We start from the raw sequence: 16,570 nt of genomic DNA, 5'->3' as shown, positions 1-16,570 counted from the left end.
TATAGTGCCATGTTTAAAACCCTTTGATACTAAATATCGATCCATATGGTAATGGATGCAAGTAATTATGTTCTCAATGCTGTCCTTTTACAAGTCAAGGATGGACGTGAGGCACGAGTGGCATATGCATCCAGAACGTTGAAGGCAGCAGAGTTCAATATTTGGTTATTGAGAAAGAAGCCTTATCGTGTACATGGGTCATTGTACATTTTAGGCAGAATGTGTGGGACATTAAATTCATGGTAAGAACAAATCACAGATTTTTTTCCGATTTATTTACCACAACAGGGGTGGGAAAAGCGACTCCACATATTGCAAAATGGCTTTTCAGTTTATAGGAATTTGATTTAGAGGTGGAGCATATACCTAGTGTTAAGAACATTACAGCAAACTGTTTGTCGTTTGCTATTGAATGTTAGAGACAGTGTATAGAACAATGAAGAATATGTGGTGGCGAGTGTGCATGATAGTATATCTACGATAGATGTGTCAGAGTTAAAATGGAAGAAGGCAGTGTTAGGGACTGAAGTAATGAGCGGGATTGGCTGGGTTGGGCTAGGAACGGCAAACATTATTTGAGTGAAGAGCACAGTTATATGAATGTTAATTCGGAGTTGTCATGGCACAATGTGATAGGGATGAAGTGTCGTAGAGGTGCATTAGCTATGCAGAGAGGATTGAGAGCAAGAATATTGGGCATGGCTCATGATGGTCATCCTGGCATGTGTACTATGAAAAAAGAGAATTAGAGCTGATTTTTGGTTGCCAGGAGTTGATGGAGAAGTGGAAAAATCATGAAATACAATGCATTCACTGTGCCTGGAGTGCCAAATCTCAAAAGATCTAATTGTATCCTATGCAGAAATTAGAAAAACAAGGTCTGTTTTATAAATTGCTTTGAAAATTTCAGGTCATTTCCACACATCAGGCAGTTGTATTATGCTTTAGTTGCTATTTATTACGTTTGATATTCTCCAAAGTTAAGTTTGTGTCACAGATAGGAAAAAAAGTTGTGATAGAATTTTTGGAAGAGCTATCCATAAGGGAAGGTGTACCTACTGTAGTGATAAGGTTTTTTGCATATGTTGGGAGTTCTGTCTATTTTCCCCAGAGTCTTGAAGGAGGGATTGCGGTTAGCATTATCTGCCGAGAAAGATTGGAGAGTGGCAGCTAGGAAGTTAGTTTGGGCATATGGCAACAGGGATACAGGTAACACTCCATATAAATTGATGCGAGGAAGAGATTTCCATTCTGAGTTGAAGCATAGTTGGATGTTTGGATGCAATGGATGGGAATGAAAGTGTTAACAAATCAAGAAAGGTTAAGGGTGATGATTTGCTACGTGGTCCCTATCATTTCAAAGTCAATGATTGGGTATGTGTAAAACTACGACGAAGAGTCAAGAAGAGACTGTGGAGACTTTCTGCTCCCTTGCATGTGGGGAGAGTAGGTTAGCACGTAGTAGAGTCATTGGGCGGAAATGTCTGGAATACAAGAAAAGTGGTTGGGATAGCAGATGCTTTGTTCGATTGTGATATAGAATTAAAGGGAAATATGGATGATGGACGTGCTAAGAAGCAATGAGAAAACCCTGCTTGTTAATTGATGATGTTTCCTTGCTGATCCCACTCATTTATCCTGTTGCTGTGTGACCGTGCCACACTGTGAAATGCTTTGTTGTTGGGGTGGCTAGGTCCATTCTATAAACAGTCCATAATTTACACTATTTATAACACACCCTTTTACAGTAACATTTAAAGGAAGTCCATTCAGTTCATGCTGATTGTTGTCTTATTCCCACTTCTTGGATATGACTTCTTCAAGGCTAACTTTTTTTTGTTTTGTTGTGTTTCAGGGAGATGATGACTTAATTACTGTTTGCATTGGGGAGATATTCTTAGAGTTTGTCAACATGCTGCCTTCTTTCCAGACCTACTGCCTACAACAGTCCGCATCGGTCAACATGCTAAATACCCTCGAAAAAGAGAAGGAATTGCTGAGGTAAATACTTGCAGTTATAGAAAGATATATGTTCCAGGCTATTCATGTGGTATTTATATTGAAGAGGGCAAAGTGGGCTAGATTTGGAGAATGTAGGAAAATGCCAATGCAGTTGATTTCTATTCACGTTTCTGGCTTATCTCTTTTGCACACAAAGCCCACAAGTAACCCATGCTAAGCATTGAAAGTATTTGGGAGTAAACATAAAGCATGGTGCTAAATGAAATTGAAGTTTTTAAGTAAACAGAAAGAACAGTCTTCACTCATGGTACAGTGTTGCTGTATTTTCCCCAACCACGGCTACTTCCTTTAGTATGTCTAGTTGATGAGAACAGTGGCATCTTTCCTTGACTACAGGTGTCGTATTAGAGAATCCTATAGTGTGCATGTGTGAGTTTGATGTTGTCCTGTCATTTGGAACCAATCCTGAGCAGCACCAACAAAAGCAATTTAGTCCATTGCGGATGGAAGTAGTCTATGAGATTGTTCAGCATGTATGAAAAGGCAAAATCACACTGTTCCACTCCACCCTGTCCCAGTAATGAGTGACACTAAAATAGGTCTTGAGTTCCTTACTTGTAGAGGCATCCCTGGTGTATGAGTAACACTGAGACAGGTGGAATTTAAGGGACACTTTGGGAGTCTAGTTATACTTATCAGAATGTGATGTGAATTGCTTTGCCATGATTCTTGACTGAGAAAAAGACATTTGTGCATTGGTTTAGTACCTAACACACAAGAGTGGGCAGCAGAATCGTACTTATTGGTGGATATCTTCCCACAGTCACCAATTGAACAAGGTGATGCCACACACCATACACCAATTTCGGGCACTTATCTAAGGCAGCATTCTAAAAAGCGGACAACTCGACTTACCTAGGTGCAGACTCTTGTCCACGGGGCGGCAACGCTGTAAGTCTCCCCTGCCGCCGAACGACATCACCGGCCACAGTGGGGGGAGACTACAGCTCCCAAGAATCTTAGCGGCACCAGACCACTTCCGCCCACCAGCGAGCCCGGAGGCGCTTCAAAAGCAGAGGCACCCTCCGCGTCGCGGGACGCGCTCGGGCGGCGCCGGGCTGAGCCCGGGCAAAGGGCGGGCCGTCTGTGGCCGTCAGGGTCCGGAAGAGGCTGGGCCACCCCCCTTGTCGTGAGGTAAGGTGGGGGAGGAGTCAATGGCCGACGACAGTTCCATTCTCGCTCAATGACTGTGCCGAACAACTCATCCAAGGACCAAGTCATATATTGTTGACATAGGCTCCCTTTGTTGCTGTGATCTGTGTAGACTTGGTGGCCAGCTCCTGGGGGGGTGACGCTGATGGTTCCTCTGTTGCTTTCTCGTTCCATCGTGCGGCCAGAGCGAACAGCTCCCTGAAAGCATTGTGGGCACTTTTATTTCTTCGCCCTGATCGCACCTGGAGGCACTTTTTGGGTCGAGCTGCTCACTTCACGCCCGGGTGAAAGGAGAAGGGCGGGGCTGCCTGTTGCCTATTACGGCTACCCCCTGAGTGTTGCGTTACTTAAGTACGCTTGGTCACAGCATTAAGATTGTTTTTGTATTTTGTGTTTAATGTTTGGGTTATTACTCAACAAGTATTTGTAAAGCTTGAACACTGCTGGTAGCGTTTACTTGAGGTGTTTTGTTAGCTTTGAGAGTTAAAAAGTGTACCATGAGCACACTAATGGCTAAAAACAAATCAACCATGGATAACTACTTAGTAAAGGTGGTGAGCAAGATCAATTATGATAGAAGAAAATCATTGGGCCGGGAGAGTCCCCCGGAATTATCATCTCCCACCCTTGACGATAGCAGTAGTCCAAATGCTATTGCACCTCTTGTCACTGATTGTTTATTAGTGGAAACTCCTGTACTAACGGCGGTGGACCATGATGCATTAGATCAGAATCCATCAGATGATTCCGTGGTCGCTCCAATAGTACGCTCTCCTGTTAAGAGAGCGGTAAGGAAGTGTAGGAAAACGCAGTTTAAGCGGGGGGTGTACAACACAAGCTATTATCTGAACCAGCACAGAGAAGTACTATTGGCCATAAGGAGACTATGACCAACAATTGTGGCACTAATATAGATATGAGTTCAGAAATTTTGGCTCATATACCCAAGGTACTTGAAGCTAAACTAGAAGTTGTTGTTAGGCCACTTGTAGAAAAGATAGATTCATTAACAGCTGAAGTGACTAGATTGGGTGGTCTTTTATCTAAAATAACCAATGACCAGAGTATAATACAGAGGGAGATAGTGGAACAACATGAAAAAGTTGTACAGATGCCGTTGATAGAGAGAGTAAGCTCATCTAATCCCAGGGAGATAAGCCGAACGGTCGACAATACAACTCCGACTAAAGTGGCTTCAGCTAGCACAGTGTGGACCTCAGTCCCAGCGAGAAAAATACGCTCCATTAATCTACCTCCAGAGTGTGAGCCATATGTTGTCGTTCTTTCAAATGTTCCACCCCTAGACTCTTCACAATCTAGTACACGAAATGAATCACATGACTCACTTAAACGGAAAACAATTTCCTGGTTGAATAAAAATTGTGGGTTTCCTACAAACTATTCGGATCAGATATTATCGACTAGACGGGTTTCTTGGATTGGTAACGCTAGGAAAACCTGTAGAGGCGAATGTATAATTATAAATTTCAAGCATCCCCAACATGTTGCGACTGTGTTACTTAGAGCGGCATCGCTGGTACTGGGGGAGAATAGTGTGGGTGTGCACCCCTTGGGATATTTCTATAGTCATCTAGCTAGGGCCCCCCAGGCTAATACTACAAGTAGGCTCCAGAATCCCAACAGATACCCAATCTTCCAGATTCCTACTGATAACAGATATCTGGCACTAAGTACTCTGGATCAGAATGATTGACTCTTGTCGGTTGGTAATTTTGATTTAGAGGTTACTGCAGTTACTCAGGCTGGGAAGTTGAATCCGAGTATTGTAGAGCTTGATCAACTAAGGATGGAGGCTCCCACACTATCTTACGATGTTAGATCTAGATCTGCCTTGTCCCTTAAAGTTGTGGTAACTGAGGAGCTCTCAAACAATGTAGGAGTTAGCAATGCTAGTCTGAGTGAGGCTGGACAGTGTTGCATTAGGAGTACCGAGACAGAGGGAAATAATATTGTAAAACTTCCAGTTGATGGAATCAATACCTCAATTAGCCCTGTAGATGGTGCAGCTAGGCATGATAGATTGGTGAATGCATCTTCACCTTGCCCAGAAGAAAATTTACCTGTTCGATTAACATCATGGAATATAGCAGGTATAGCTAGGAATCTACGGGATGCAGCCTGGTGCTCCTATATTGAGGAGTATGACATCATTCTCCTACAGGAGACTTGGGCCGTAGAAATGCAGCATAGGCTAGGGTATAAAACATTCTGTTGTGGCGCAATCCCGTCAGTAAGAGGGAGAGCGTCAGGGGGATTGGTGATTTGGGTAAGGGTTACTCTGGAAATAGATATTACCCAAAGTGTCGATTTCTTCTCCCGATTTACTGGGATTAAAAATGGTGACTAGGGGAAAAGGAATCTTATATCTAATAAATATATATAATAGACCACACTCTTCTAATAAGGAATCGAAGGTGGTAGATCTTTTGGATTCTTTTTTAGATACACTAAGACCAAATGTACAGGTAGTAGTTGGAGGGGATTTTAATTGTAAATACGAACCAGTGTCGGGCCTGGACAACTTATTTGACGAACAGGATATTGCAAACAATGTCCTGTCTCTGGATTCTACTGGTTCAGCTAAAAATTCCATAGCTGCTATCCAGATTTTACAACTGTCCGTGGCCTACGATTTAAGGGCATGTAATGGCCGTTTTCAGTCCGACAGACCATCGGCTCCAACATTTTGTAAAGGCAACTGTAGGTCACATATAGACTTTATATTGGTCTCTCTGGGCCTATGGCATTTAATAATTGACTTTAAAATAGATCATAGGACAGAGAGCGACCATTTACCTCTTCAACTATGGTTAGACCCTGAGCCTTTTATAGCTAACTTAGCTGGAGAAGTTATGTTAAGTAGCTCCCCTGGGGAACTCCAGGTTACAAATAACAGGCGTGCTTTAAGATGGCCTTATATCCTGGCTAAAGAAGAGACGATGCTAAATATTTACAATACCTTTGCTGATACCATTGAAGCATGCCAGATGCCCTTATTGGGCACCCAGGGTGTTTTAGATCTGCATTATAAATTGGTAGATGCGCTAACTCCTCACTTGAGTAAAATTTACAAAAAGGACAAGAACCAAAAAGAAAACCATTTAGAGGTAGTTAATCAATGGTATAATAAGGATTGTCGCGTAGCTAAGTCCCATTTGATCCAGGTTGTCAGATCAAAGAACCCTCAGGGTATAAGTGATAGCAGACAGGCATATAACAAAACACTGACCCAAGCAAAAAAAGCTTGGGATGATGCCCTATGGGATGATCTTTTAAATGCGGCTAAATTGAGAGACCAGGGCGCTTTTTGGAATTTAATTTCAAAAGGAAATAAAAAGGGCAGATCACCTAGGGATATTTATCTAGACGAAAAAACATGGTGCGACCATTTTTCTAAACTTTATTCTAATGACAATGAGGGGTTGCCCATAGGGGACCAAGAGATTAATTTAGCATTGAGTATTGCTCCCGTGCGATTTAGCCTAGAGGAGACTATCGAGGTATTACAGGCCGTCAAAATGGGCAAAGCCCCTGGTCCTGATAAAATCCCTGGTGATTTATTGAAGCACGATGTGGAAGTCTGGGGGCCCTATATTAATTTTTTATGTAATTCCATAGTGGACGGAACGCCTATTCCCGAAACCTGGAAAGGGGCCGAAATTGTAACAATTTTTAAGAAAGGTGATCGCTATGATCCGGCCAATTACCGTTCTATAAGTTTAATAGATCTTTTACAAAAGGTTTTTGCCAGACATATTTTAAATAGACTTTTAGTATGGATAGAGGGGACTCAGATATTAACCAAATACCAGGCAGGGTTCAGATCAAAAACCAGCACGGTTGGTCAAGTATTTAGGTTCACGTGCATCTGCTGGAAATACATTAACATAAGGAAGGGCAGTTTGTACGTGGCATTTATTGACTTGAGGGCCGCCTTTGACCTCGTTCCACGTAATTTGTTGTGGTCCACACTTAAGAATATGGCGGTCCCTAGTGAGTTACTTAAAAACTCATTAGATTACATACAGGGAACTGCGCCAAAGTCAGATGGGGGAAGGGCGGTGAAATCTCAAAGGCCATACCTGTAGGACGGGGTGTGCGTCAAGGCTGTGTGCTGGCGCCTACACCCTTCTCATTATATGTTAATGATATACCTATCTACCTAAGGGACTGTGACCATGACTCCCCGAAACTAGGAGATGAGGCGATCACGGCATTACTTTTTGCCGATGATACGATTCTCATCTCACAGACTCCAAAGGGTTTACAAAATTTAGTGAATTCCTTCAATAGCTACTGTGTAGGGAAGGGGTTAGAAATAAATTTATCCAAAACAAAATATATGTCCATAAATCCCCAGAAGTCTTTTAGGAAGAACTTAGCCTTAAATAATCAAAAACTGGAGCACGTGGAGAGTTTTAATTATCTAGGAATTATGCTGGATAGTACGCTTTCTTGGAAGGGGCAGTTGGAAAAAAGTAAATTATCCCTAAAACAAAATTCGATGCCTATTTTAAAAGTGCACGGCAGTAGTCATTCTAAAGCTATTACGCCGGCACTTGAAGTATTCAAGGCGAAGGCCCAATCAGCGGCACTTTATGGTGCTGAGGTATGGGGGCATTCCTGTAAAAGCAACTTTGAGAAGGAAGAAAATTATTTTATACCTAGGTTGCTTAAAATACCAATCAGAACCCCCCTAGTTCCAGTGGTCCTGGATTTTAATCTTAAAAGGACAGACTACCAAGCCATGCTAAGGCCATTACTGTACTGGGTTAGGTTATGGACAACCCCGGAGTTGAGTGATTATAAGAGTGGTTTGATTGAAATAACCCGGATCGATGGGTATAAGAATATTGCATGGTTAAAGCACATTTTTCAGTGGTATATCAGGCTAGGGCTCTCCCACTTATGGGAAGAACCACAGAATATGACGCCGCCCCTCAAAAAGCTTGTAAAGTCTTCTTTCTGGTCTTATGTCAATGGTGAATTATTCTATAATTCAACGATTGGCACATTGACCCAAAGATTTTTGACTATAAAGGACATTCCTGAATTTGAACAATTCATGGATGAGATAGGACCACCTCTAGCAAAAACATTATATCTACAATTTAGATATGGGGTCTCACAGACTTCCGCAAATACTTGCAGGTGGGGGGAGTAAGGATGCCAGTGGGCTGTGTACCCTCTGCTTTCAAAAAGCAAAAGAAGATGATGTCCATCTATTGTTCTTCTGCCCAGTCTATAAAAAATCAAGGGACCGTTGGATCAAACCCTTATGTAAAAACATGGGGGTTAGGTCTTATAAAGAGGCAGAACGTATACTCAAGTCAAATACCTCGCAACTGGTAGTGTTTTGTACAAGTAGGTTTTTATTCAATGTGTACCTTATCAGGAAACAGATCGGTTGTAAGTTGTAATGTACCGATGCGGTTTGCACTTTTTTCTTAGCCCCGTTAGTTAATATAAAATGCACTGATTCCTTCTTTTTATTGTGTTTTTAGAAAAAAGTTTTAAAATCTGGCTTTTTAAATTAAATTAAAATGTATGTCTTCGATTTTAATGCAGTAAGTTGCACAACCGATGAGGTAGATTAATTGTTGTTTGCCCCATTGTATGTATTATCTTGAATGTTTGGTCTGTGTATTTGTATTTAATTGTTGGTAATGTCTTTTTAATGTACTTCTTGCTTTTATGGCTATAACTAGCCGAAATAAAGCTTAAACAACAACAAATAAAGCATGGTGCTAAATGTAATTGAAGTTTTTAAGTAAACAGAAAGAACAGTCTTCACTCATGGTACAGTGTTGCTGTATTGTCCCCAACCACGGCTACTTCCTTTAGTATGGCTAGTTGATGAGCACAGTGGCATCTTTCCTTGACTACAGGTGTCGTATTAGAGAATCCTATAGTGTGCATGTGTGAGTTTGATGTTGTCCTGTCATTTGGATCCAATCCTGAGCAGCACCAACAAAAGCAATTTAGTCCATTGCGGATGGAAGTAGTCTATGAGATTGTTCAGCATGTATGAAAAGGCAAAATCACACTGTTCCACTCCACCCTGTCCCAGTAATGAGTGACACTAAAATAGGTCTTGAGTTCCTTACTTGTAGAGGCATCCCTGGTGTATGAGTAACACTGACACAGGTGGAATTTAAGTGACACTTTGGGAGTCTAGTTATACTTATCAGAATGTGATGTGAATTGCTTTGCCATGATTCTTGACTGAGAAAAAGACATTTGTGCATTGGTTTAGTACCTAACACACAAGAGTGGGCAGCAGAATCGTACTTATTGGTGGATATCTTCCCACAGTCACCAATTGAACAAGGTGATGCCACACACCATACACACAATTTCGATTTGATTTGATTGGTATATTTGTAGAGCGCAACGAAGGCCAGAGGGCGTCTTTTCGCGCCTGAGTCGGTAGATCTGAGCGGTGCTGGTGGGGTATGCAGGATGGATCAGTTATTAAAGAGCTAGGTTTTTAGCGCCTTTCTAAAGGACAGAAGCGTTGAGCTGCTTTTTATGGAGATTGGAAGTAGGTTGCAGGTCTTAACTGTCCCCAACAGGAAGCTTCTTCCACCCCAGCTGGCCTTCTTAAACTTAGGTGTCTGCAGACGTTTCGTATGGGCTGATGTTAGACTTCTGGCCGGCGCATACCATTTCAGGTGTGTACTCAAAAATTGCGGCCCTTTGCCATGTAGAGCTTTGAAGGCCAGGCATTGGGATTTAAACGTAATCCTTTTGTCCACGGGAGCCTGTGGAGGGCTCTTAAACCGTGGGAGACTGACTCGAACCTCAGAATATCTAGTACTTTTCTGGCTGCCGCGTTCTGCAGTTGCTGCAGTCTTAGTAGATATTGGGATTGGATCCCCATCTATAGGGCATTCCCGTAATCCAATCTGGAGAGTGCCAATGCTGTAAGTGCATCGGGAGGGATGAATGGACAGATTTTTTTGATCATTTTTAGAATGAACCAGATGGTAGAGGAAAGCCTGTTGATCTAACTATTGAATAATAGTTTCTCATCAAAGATGACTCCAAGTTTTATGACATTGGGCACTGGGTTCGGGCAGTCGCCCAGATTGTCAGACCACCATCTGGGTGACCAGAAAGTTAAGTCCGAGCCCAAGAGCAAGACTTCAGTCTTTCCGCCGTTCAATTTCAGGCAGTTGGACTGCATCCATTGGTTGACCTGTGACATACAGCCCTTGAAACGGTCAGTGGTCTCCTCCACGTTGCTTGAGACTGACACCACCAACTGGGTGATGTCTGCATAGAAGACAACCGAAAACCCAAACTGCCTAATGATCGAGGCCAAAGGAGCCACATATACATTGAATAATGTGGGGCTCAGAGATGAGCCCCGAGGCAGTTGGAAAAGATTTGGATGAGAAGGCTCGATGGAGAAGATTCTATCGGCTTGGTAGGATGATAACAGTGAGAGGACGGTGTCTCTGATCCCAAGCTCCGCTAGTCTACTGGCTAGTATTTTGTGGTTCACTCTATCGAAGGCCGCCGATAGATCTAGAAAATCAAGGTGGCCTTACCCCCTGAATCTAGTATATCCCTAAGTTCCTCAGCTGCCATGACCAAAGCTGTCTCCATTCCATGTCCCTCCCGGAATCCGTATTGTGAGTGATCCAGGCGGTTCCTGGAAGAAATATATGCAGTAAGCTGTGCATCAAGTAGTTTCTCAAGTACTTTAGCCGGAAATGGAATTCTGGAGATAGGACGATAGTTGCTGGGGTCCTTAGGGTCAAGGTTCAGTTTTATTAAAAGAGGAAGAATTGAGGCTATCTTCCAAGCATCTGGGAAGAAGCCTGACTGAATTACCTTACTGAACACCAAACTTAGGTGTTCACTTAATATTTCTGGGAAAAGATGTGGTACTTTAGACAGGCAGGGGTCTGTTGGGGCTCCTGATTTGGATGTTTTCACCACCTGAATAATTTGTTCTAGTAGGGGGGGCGGGGGGGGGGGAGAAGGTTAAAGCTGAAATGGCGGTAGTGGGATCTGAGGCTGTTGGAGGGATCTTGGCGTCTGAGCTTACTCTATCGCTGTTGGAGTTATACACCGCCTCAACTTTATCTATGAATGATTGTCCCAGTATATTGCAGAATTTGACGTTGCTTTCCATCCGAGCTATTACTGGTAGTTTAGCTAATTTTTTTAACTGTTGAGAAAAGCTCCCTGCAAGAGTTCCTTACCTCAAGAATCTTTGCCGTAAAGTATTTACTTTGTCCTCTACAATCATTTTCTTGTAAGCTGCCAATGCTTGTGCATACTTGTTTTTTTCATCCAAATCATAGTATACACTCCACTTTCTTTCTGACCTTCTACACGCTTGTTTTTGTGTTCTAAGTTTATTCGGTAACCAAGGTTCAGAAGGACTTTTCCCTCGGGAGAGACACCTCTTTGTGGGGGCTGGGATGTCTACTGCTGTTTTGATCCATAACGATAGCCTATGGACAGAAGCGTTGATGTCTGTCATAAGGTCTGGTTCAGTGCCTAATAATAAAGCTTTATGCAGCTCTTTTATGCCAAACAAATTAAAAGCATGTATTGCGATACCTTGTGTTTCATGTAAAAGGTCAACTACCCAAGGATTTGCACAGAGCTGATGGGCATTTCTCTCTTTTAGTCCAACACTACACAGACATCGATTTGGTTTTCCTGAACGCCGAAATTTTTTGTAGGTTGCTGCTGATTCATTCTGCAGATTTGTGAATCCCAGAGCATCACCTGCTACTGACTCAACCTTATAATTTTTACAGTTATGCCCAGAAATGTTTTTTTTCTTTCGATCTATAGCTCCTAACATATTACACACAATACAGCAGCGATCTCTGTTATGATTCCCAAAGCAGGATCCCTCACTATTTCCTGTTAATGTTTTTGAATCCAAAACTGAAAATAACACAGTTTGAGAGTATGGACAGAGTTGTAGATTAAGAATTGTCTGAAGTTTTACAGCAAGCAGCAAAATAAGAGATTAGATGGGTGAGGTGGCCTTTTAATGTCAGAACTCTGTACAGTTAATTTCACCTTATATATACATGTGTGATATTTCGGGTTCATAGCCTATGCTGTTTAAATACAGAACGCTGCAATTATACAATTTCCAAGGTATTCTGTTATGACTCGTTAATGAATAAGGTATGCTTTCATGTACCTACAACTGGTTTTGTTGGTCAATGACATATACGCTTTGACGCCTCGTCAGGGGTATTAAGCGTTATCTAAATCCAATTACAATACAATATATTTCTTCCCCATAGCCAACACTTAGTTTTCATCCTTGTTGAATTCAAATGCAATTAATGTAGTAGCGAGTAGCATGCTACTCGCCGAAAAAAGCGCTTCAATACCCCATCAGGGGTAACAAGCGCTATATGAATGCAAACCCTTTTCCCTCCACTATCCTTCCGAATCCAAATAATTGACTAACCTATCCACCACTCAAATTACTTTCAGATTTCACTATACTAATTCAACAATAATCCTCTATGGGTTCCGGAGTAGCGTGCTACTCGTAGAAAAAGCGCTTTGACGTCTCGTCAGGGGTAGTAAGCGCTATATAAATGCAATTACATTACAATACAATTACAATGTACTCAAGGAACCTCGAGTTAAATTGATCAAAACTCCAACTTAAGTCAGGTTTGATTTGATGAAGCACTGAGGCTTGCTTAGGCTGTGGGAAATTTATGCATTTTGCAACTGACAACTTTGAGAATGCAAAATTGAATGCCATCCATATAACTAAAAATGCTGATTTGTTTTTAGAAATTAACTTTTTTCTCTGTGCCCCTCTAGGATATTTCTCAACGTCTCCCAGAACGACAACACTGCTCTCCGTCGTATGAACCTAAGATCCTTCTTAATGGCCCCATTGCAAAGAGTGACCAAATATCCCCTTCTGCTGAGCCGTATTATCAAGAGTACCATTGAGTACCATCCAGACCATAGCAGCCTCTGGGAAGCCAAGAGTCGGATCGAGTCTCACCTTGAGCACATCAACATGAAAACCAAACAGGAAGGAAATGCATGGACTCTACGTTCCTTCCGTCGTGAAAGCAGGAAGAACAGGGAGGTTATCAACATTGAGATCAGAGAGACGGCCATCAAGACAGTGGGTTGGCTGAGAGAAGAGACACGATTCATTATGGAAGGCGCCTTGCAACTTGCACAACCCACAGATGGGCAGTGGGTCAGAAAGGGCAGTAAAGTCTTAAAGTTTCAAAACCTGCAGGTCCTGCTGATGGCCAACATGAGGCGACAGTCCGAATCCAGCTTGGAGGGGATGCCCCCGGATGCCGCCTCTCACCAGGGACCAGTGAAGGATGCTGTGCTCGTGCTAATCAGGGACAAGAGTAACGGGAAGTTCAGCCTGCTCAGGGAACCCTTGCGGCTCAGTAACTGCGTGGTCTCTGCAGACCCCGACTGTGACGACACCTTTGAACTCTTAGAAATCAGGCGCGAGGCATTTGTCTTCCGGGATGGCGACAAAGCACGGACTCACCACTGGTTCAGACAAATCAAGAGGTATTCGAGAGAGCTTGGCTCTTGGAAAAAGCGACGGAACGCACTACCGAACATCATGATTAGCACAGCTCAGAGCAGGGTTTGAAAGCTACGGACAGTAACCTCACTGGTGGAAAACAACTGTGGAAAGACGATCAAAACCTATGTTTGCTCAAAAAAGGGATCATTTTAAAAACAATGGGTGATAAACAAATGTAAGAATTAATTTATTCAGCATCTCTGAGATTAGAATGGGGAATGTTTATTAGCTTCCAAAGACTTGGACACAAATAGCAACCTTAATACTGTGAGTATTACAGTGAAACACATGACAGTGGCAGTTGGCACAGACAGAAACCGAGCTGAAAAACACTGCTTGGAGTGCACCAGTGACATGTTATTGATAGGGCAGCTCATCAGTGTTAATTAGCTGCCATCTAATGTGTTCATGAATTCAAGGTCAAATCTGCTTCTGCCTGATGAAGGGCAGTGTAATTAACTTAATTCCGCTCTCTTGCTTGACTGATTACTCCCCCTTTCCTAACAAGTGTATTTATGATTGTGTGGGGTGATGTATGAGAGCTAAATAAAACATTTCCTCCTGTCGAATCTGTGTCTCGCCAGAGAAGCACAAATAGAGCTGACTTGCTCTTCGAAACTGCAGGCAACACCAGCGACCCCTGGAGGCACCCAAACGAACTGCCAACATCCCTTCTATTCTTCCTGCTCAACCACGTGCTTTGCTGTTTGAGAGGTTCATCTTGCCCACCATTCTCTACTTGCAGTCCCATCATTCAGTTAATTTTGTACGCCTGTTACTGAAAGAAATATGCAGTAGTGTAAATTGCCGCTGGTGTTGTACAACCCAAAACTCATTAACCTGCTACATTTGCGACTGATCCACTTAAGCTTGTATGTTCAAGTGATGCTACCTACTGTCTGTCAAATGATATTCTTTTGTTTTAAAAAAGACACTAAATTGCATTGTAATTTATTATCATAAACCTTTTTTTTCAGTATCATCAGCTGTACATAGTTGTTTCTTCCAACCCATTAGTTCAACTTTAAACATTAGGGGAACTTTCAAAGTGGTAGATTTAGAATGTGTTGTGCGTACTAAAGACTGTTGCTCTGGACGTCAAACAATGAATCAAACAGAAGGCATTTCAGGTAAGTACTTACCATGCAGATGAATGAGGAGAGTTTGAACAGCAAGCGAGGAAAGCAGGCATTTATTTTTGAGGTTTATGTCTGGTGGCATAATTTGTCAGTTTCAGACAGAAATCATGGATAGACATCCTTATAAAAGGATTGATAATTTATAAAGTGCATGTTTACAATTAAATTACCTCTTTGAACCGAGATAGTTAAGGAATTTGAATGAGGTAATGTTGTGTAGTTTCCACCCCATGGTAGGAACTGCACGTTTGTGGACAGTATAAACGTTGGGATGGTGCCAGACTGATTCTGTGCACCCCCTCAGGATATGTTGTCCTATAGACCACCTAGCTCACAGTGCCACCATAAGCCCCCCTAAACCTAGTTGGGCAGCAGATGGTTTCTGGCAACCACAGAACATGTCAACCCAGGTCCCCCAGGAAGCGTGTTAACAGATATAGAACCCTTTTGCTCAGACGCTCGTGCTGTAGTACTGTCAGAGAAACATACCAGCAATACACAGAGGGACGCTTTCAATATTTTATTGAACCAGCGTGATTCTTGTATATGTGCTGCAATAATCAATAGACAGAAGCAAATGAAAGTTACCAAAAGCATCAGAACAGGCAAACAGAATAAAAAGCTCCACCAGGGTTGTGAAATAATGTATATATGCAGGCATAAAATACAATATAGACAATTGGGTGGAAGTGTGGAGAGGAGGGGGGATGGATGGTATAGGATGTTTTATGGTTCTCGTTTTTACCTTGATTTGATGGTTCTGTTGTACACTCTGGGCAGTACATACGTCCACCACTATCCCACAACCATGTGCATCTCGATGGGGAGCCACCCTCTTTTCCCCCACCGTGACTCTGAACCTAGATCACCTCCCTGTTTGCATGGCTAGCTTTCAAGTACTGATGAATGGCAGTCCTTCGATATGCGAAGCGAACCCATCCTGCGGTAATGATTCTATAGTAGACCCATCTTATGGGCACCAGGTGTTCATTTATGTGTAGGTTTGGCTATGAACTGGCCCATCATGCAGGGCACGCCAGAGGTTCCAAGGGCATGGCCATACTCCTGCACAAAACATTCACCTTGGCAGCCTCCGCGGCGGCTGCAGGTAAGAGTGGTGGGGTCGGCTGGGGGGGATTTTGAGAGACGACCACGAGGGAAAATTAATTATTTATTTAATTTTCCCTTGTGATTGTCTCTCGAAATCCCCCTCCAGCCGGCCCCACCGCCCCACTACTCTTACCTGCAGTGGCCGCAGCTGCTTGGCAGTGACCTGGATGACTCCAGAGCCACTAGCCTGCTATGTAGTGTGGAGGGCACTCTAGTAGCAAACACATCAGTCCCTTGAGCGTTTATGTGCTGCCTCATCTCCTGACATAGATCTTCACAGCACTCATAGAGATTTCTCCGGGCTTCCCTACGGGACCTCCTTGGAGGGGACTTCAGCGCAAAGCCCCACCCTTCAGGGCAAAGCCCCGCCCTGAGCTGGATTATTCTGCCCCCTGGCGGAATACCGGCAGAGAGGGGCACAGCAATTGGGATCCTTGATAGATTCCCTAAGACTGTGCTATGCATGGCGAATCTGGCATGTGACCGACAGGGATATACACACATAGCGGCCTCAATCAAGACTTTTTAGAGGATTGATCTCCTCCTTCCAGTC

At 42.9% G+C, this 16,570-nt stretch overlaps 1 protein-coding gene across 4 annotated transcripts in view; it reads left to right on the top strand.

The window, feature by feature from the left end:
* LOC146857026 (uncharacterized) overlaps positions 1 to 14,747 on the top strand; it is a 352,541-nt gene extending 337,794 nt beyond the window's left edge. For all 4 annotated transcript variants that reach the window (XM_085647519.1, XM_085647518.1, XM_085647517.1 and 1 more), the window contains 2 exons: positions 1,856 to 2,001; positions 13,021 to 14,747. In XM_085647519.1, the coding sequence (XP_085503645.1) occupies positions 1,856 to 2,001; positions 13,021 to 13,834 (960 nt within the window). In that variant the 3' untranslated portion in view covers positions 13,835 to 14,747. The remainder of the gene's footprint in view (positions 1 to 1,855; positions 2,002 to 13,020) is intronic.
* The last annotated feature ends 1,823 nt before the right edge of the window (positions 14,748 to 16,570 follow it).

The sequence above is a fragment of the Triturus cristatus genome, chromosome 3_2 (genome assembly GCF_964204655.1).
Source record: "Triturus cristatus chromosome 3_2, aTriCri1.1, whole genome shotgun sequence".
Classification (NCBI taxonomy): Eukaryota; Metazoa; Chordata; class Amphibia; order Caudata; family Salamandridae; genus Triturus; species Triturus cristatus.
Note: the sequence above shows the minus strand (reverse complement) of the source record. Positions and strands in the feature narration are given on the sequence as shown.